The 5384-nt window shown below is 39.0% G+C and overlaps 1 protein-coding gene across 1 annotated transcript; it reads left to right on the top strand.

Moving 5' to 3' along the window:
• LOC124673383 (defensin Ec-AMP-D1-like) lies at positions 1-5166 on the top strand. The gene is made up of 2 exons (XM_047209470.1): positions 1-64; positions 5000-5166. Exons 1-2 carry the CDS (start codon positions 1-3, stop codon positions 5164-5166), a joined length of 231 nt encoding a protein of 76 aa, XP_047065426.1.
• Positions 5167-5384: the final 218 nt, after the last annotated feature.

Here is a 5384-nt window from a genome sequence, read left to right as displayed (position 1 = left end):
ATGGAGTCATCACACAAGTTTTTACCATCCGTTGTCATCCTCTTACTGCTTGTTGTCGCTACCGGTAAGTATCCTTCATTTCTGTTGTTTGAATAACAACATGAACACACACTACAACACAAAATGTTTGCAGATATAGCATATTTATGTGCACTACATAGCTTGTTAAGGAATTTGACGTTTCCATGAGACCCTACAAACTTCCAATTAGATTCCCATGCATACTATTTGTTACTTTAAATATATATGATATTGATTGTAAAAATAGAGGCTCCCCTTAAGAATCCAATCTTGCATATCCATGTCCTTCTATTTGCTTTCAAAAGTGCATTTATTGTTTGTAAATTTGGTAAAAAAATATATCAATCTAGTCTAAATTAGAATACATGACACTAGAATGAGAATCCAGTTTGTATGGAACTTTGTTTTTAAAAGGAATGTGGTAGGAGAACCCAAATTAGCGTCCGTGGGGACTTGAACTGAGTGACGTACATCCATTTTCTAGACGAAGTGAGGTGGGCTCACTCCTTATTCATGTGAAACTTAGAGGTGATATATTTGGGTATATGAGCCGACGATCTGGTGTGTTTCTCTTCCAGTCAGTTAATTTTCCATAAAATGTACTCCCTCCGTTCTTTTTTATGTACTAAATCCGAGTCAATTAAAAAGGAACGGAGGGAGTACTTTCGTAATTGTTGTTGTCCGTGTGTTGTCATGTATCTTGGCCTCGTCTCTTTGAACTATATCTTGATGATGCTATCTTATAAGTAATAAAACACCTTTTACTAGAAAAATACGATCTTGGCCGGCTATTCTAATATATTGCCACTATCATTAGTATTGTGATAATGCCTTAATGGTGATCGAAACCTTTAGCTCATTATTTTTTCCTAGATATTTCATCTAATTCACTAACACTATTAAAATGCACATGCAACACACGTCTTATTACAGTTAGATGTAAAAAAAATGAAAATAAAATAGGCTCAAAAAGGTGGATGGTACAATATCCCTCTTCACACTAGTGGAGACATGACATTCAGTCCCGACTCGTAAGGGCCTTTAATCTCGGTTTTCCAATCGGGACCAATTATGCGGAACTAAAGGTGGAACCTTTAGTCTCGGTCCGGTTACCAGCCGGGACTAAAGGCCCTCCACGTGGACATCGCGGAGCGCGCTGGGGCAAAGGACCTTTAGTCCCGGTTTGTAACACCAACTAGGACTAAAGGCTATTTTGTAAAAAAATAATATAATTATTTTTCACTCCCTCTTTTATCTATTTTTATTCAGAATTTCTAGCATTTCGGTTATTTGACAAGCTTAGTCTCTAACTACACTTAATCTCTAGTCAAATCACTTACTCGTGGTTAAACTTCCAGCTCGATCACCCATCCTCCCACTACTCTTGTACTAGCACACTTAACTTTCGAGTTCCTTCACGTTTGGGGCGACGTGGCCAGACCTTTAGTCCCGGCCCGGGACACGGCCGGGACAAAAGAGGCCCGACGAAAGGCCTGTTTTCTACTAGTGTCATTTTGATCCCTTCATGTGCAAATACAGTCTAACAGGTAACTGATTTTCTTATTTATTTCGCACTTGCATGCATTCAAAATGTGCACTATGACAACTATATAGTCAAGTTCAATTGTTACTTAAACAAAAAATATGTTTCCATTTTGCACAAGAGAAGGTCTATATAACATGTCAACCTGACCTATAAACAATATCTCCTAGCTTCATCTTTCATTTCAAAACATGCCTAACAAATAAACATCAATGTGGCGGCACTCAGTCTTGCAAACTTTGTGATTTGTAGAACCATTTCTTGTGCCCAAACACCTTGAATATGTAATTAAACAACGTTAACTCTATTCCCATAATATGAAGATTGCAATGAGGCTGCAAATAAAGATTAATTATTAATGGTCCAGAAGATGCATAATGTTGATAATTTGCTTATTGAAACTCAGATCAATGTATCCGCATTTTAGGAGCAAATCAATAGTACGGCATGCTTTAGTATCATGAAAATGGCTTTTTTTTTAGCTAAAGTTGTATATTTGTAGAGAATTTTTAAAGTACCATGAATCTAGGAGTATCCAAAAACAGGCATGCACTATAATGAAAACTTTTCAAAAAAACAGAAAGATAAAACATAAGCCGAGAATATACAGCTGCAAATAGTCCAGGAATACTCACCTCAAGCATGGCGTCACACATGATTTATCCAGTAATGGGTGGCGTATGAACTTATTCTGAATTACCCAGAGGCCAATCTAAAATAAATTACCTCCATAATCAAGAAACTCAGGTCAATCTGACAAATATAATCAAAATTTTGTGGGCGATCGGCAAGTCGGAGACGGCGCAGATGGACGGTGAGGAGCTACGAAGTAGACGATTTCGTTTGCAAAGCGCGCGCGTGGAGGGCTATTGGAGGTAATTACGGAATGATAACATGTTCATTAGTCCTCCTTGCTGCTACCGTGATGTGCTGGTCCCAGAATTGCCTTACGATCTTACCGTCGTTGTGGGGGATCCAGGCGCTGCTAATCAACCGATCTGGCAACCGATCTGGCTGGTTACCGGTCTTGCGATCTGGGCGCAGCTGGCCTCCCAATCTAGCAGGGAGCCATCCTTCAGATCTGCATGTTCTGGATCAGCAGCCTCAAGCCAAGTAGCAGTCCACGTCCTGTACATGACCAAGCCAACGCATGTGCGCATGGGCTGGATGTATATATGTCATTGGGTTGGATGCATCTAGATCTTTGCTGCGCGTTGGGCCGGTTTCGGTGAAGGATCGACCCTGTAATGTCATCTCCTTCCCCCTGCTAGTCTTGCCCTTTGGGTCGCTGGAAGGGTTTGGAGCAGCGGCTTGTAGGTTTCTGGCGGGTCGCGTCGTGGCTGCTCGATCGGCATGAATAAAGGTGGTGGTCCTCAGATCTCTCGCGAAGATCTTCTTTATGCATGTCCGTCTGAATTTGTCTGGATGTTGAGTTCCTGAAGGCTCCGCTGGCAAATGTAATAGAGGTATTCGAACGTGCGCACCCATAATTTTATTCCAACCATTTGGTTGTGCAGAGAGCAATGCAAAGCTCTGTTCTGTGTTGCCAACAGTTGACATTCTAGTCTATGGTTTATCAGAGACAGAGAATTTCTTGAAGGCCGAATTGGAGGACTAGCAACGGAGGATCGAGTCGTGGTGTTGTTAAGGGATTTCCTTAGTATTCTAGGTCTCGTAACAACAATATTCAAGTGGGGGTAGCAGCACAAGTGAAATTTAGAGTCTTACATTTCAGGGTGAAAATTCAAAGTCTGGCCTTAATTGGTTGTGCCTGGCAATTGTATTGTTGAAGGCATTGTTTTGAGAGCGGAGACTATCTCCCAGGTGAAAATCTAAGGTCTTTTGACCGGGCGACGACGGCGCTTATGCACTCTTCCTCTCTTGGAGGTGTCGCTTGTGGAGAGCCTGGATTTCAGGTGTTGTTTTGATGGTGGTTGTAGTGTTGTTGCTAGGATTGGAGTACCATAGCGGGACTTCTTTTTCTTAGTTTTCTTTTTTTATTGGTTGTGTGCATCTGTACTACCATTAGGCTACTGCGTTGTTGCAGAGACTGAGTGTAATTGGTATCTATCGATATAAATATATTCTCTTTATCGAAAAAAAATACAGTCTCTTGGAGGTGCTCATAGGGATAGGGTGTGTGCACGTATGTATGAGCGTCTTTGTTTACCCTATATTTCGAAAAAAAAGGAATGATAACATGTTTAGCGAGCTGTTGCTAAACCAGGGAAGGGGGGAATTTCCTCCGCCGGCAGAGTGCTCCGCCCACGTTAATTGCCAGGTGCAGCCTGTCATCAAATTACTTTCTCCCTCCACTATATAATAAGTGTTGGGATTTAGTACAAATTAGTATAACTTTTATACTCCCTCTATTAATATTTACCGTGCATTCTGGATTTGGTTAAAATCAAATATTATAAAGTTTGACCAATCATATTAATAAATGTGTCAACATCCAGAACCTCAAATATATATAATACAAAAATATATTTTCTAATAATTCAAATAACGTTTATTTTATATCATGAATGTTGATATTTTCTCTTATATGCTTAATCAAAGTTTAGAAATTTTAACTTTAGCTAAACCTGAAATGCAAAGTAAGTATAGATAGAAGGAGTACTAAGTTCCCGAAACTTATTACGAACTTTCTAGTCGTTACATCTAATTAAGTTGGATAATTCGGTGGTAGCAATCAAGTTCCCGAAATGTTTGCTCTTTTATAGTACTCCCTCTGTCCCATGAAATATGTCCTATATTTTATTTAAATTTGGATATACAACCAAATTTATGGAATGGAGGGAGTACTACCTTTGTAGGGATATAAGCCCTCCTCAAAACTTGAGCCTAAACTTTGACTATAAAATTAACAAAAAAAATATAATTTATTTATCACAAACACTATACCCTTGTAAACTTGTTTCAAATATAAATGCAATGATACAATTTATTTAACATATAATTTATATGTCGTTTTTGGTTAAAGTTGGGTTCAAATTTTGAGGAGGGTTTATAATCACTAACGAAGGCAGTAGTACATAAGTATATAGAAAAGTGTCCGAAAGTTGTTAAGTCAAAATACAAAACATGGGTCTAGATTACCTGTATAGATGTCACAAGCGATGGTATTCCACAAACTCATGGTCATTAGTGTATAGATGTCACAAGCGATTGTATTCCACAAACTCGTGGTCATTTATGTGACCACATAATTTCCTGGAAGGCTCCTGATCTTGTTTACAGTTTTATATATAATGCCTATAAACCGACATCGAATGGGAAATGCAAGCTCATCATATTCTGTTGTGGAAAGGCCGACAGACCTAGAAATTTTTTTTTCATTAATTAAAAATTGCAAATACATGCCTGGATTTCTATATCCAAATGTTTAGTTGAGTAATTGTTCGTAACCAATGTGTGACATGTATTTTTCAGAGGTGGCGCCAACGAATGCGGAGAGAGAGTGTGAGGTTCAAAGTGGAGAGTTCAAAGGGTTATGCTTGATCCATGACAATTGCGCCGCTGTGTGCGTTACTGAGGGATTCGCAGGCGGCAGGTGCTCCGGCTGGGACAGGAAATGCATGTGCACTAAATCATGCTAGCGACATGCTGCCGACATGTAGTTCTTCTTTGTCTGGTTTGACTTGCCTTTTTCATGCGATTAATGAATTTTTAGTCTCATCACATGAAAGGATTTTGTTTTGTTTATTTGGAACATAGTTGTATGTCATGTGAAAATGCTCATGGATCACATGATAGATTTTTTTGTTTATTTGGAACATAGCTGTATATTTTATTACGGGTTTGTATCTTTTGAATG

The sequence above is a fragment of the Lolium rigidum genome, chromosome 7 (genome assembly GCF_022539505.1).
Source record: "Lolium rigidum isolate FL_2022 chromosome 7, APGP_CSIRO_Lrig_0.1, whole genome shotgun sequence".
NCBI classification, from domain to species: Eukaryota; Viridiplantae; Streptophyta; class Magnoliopsida; order Poales; family Poaceae; genus Lolium; species Lolium rigidum.
This window is presented reverse-complemented; position numbering and strand designations above follow the sequence as displayed.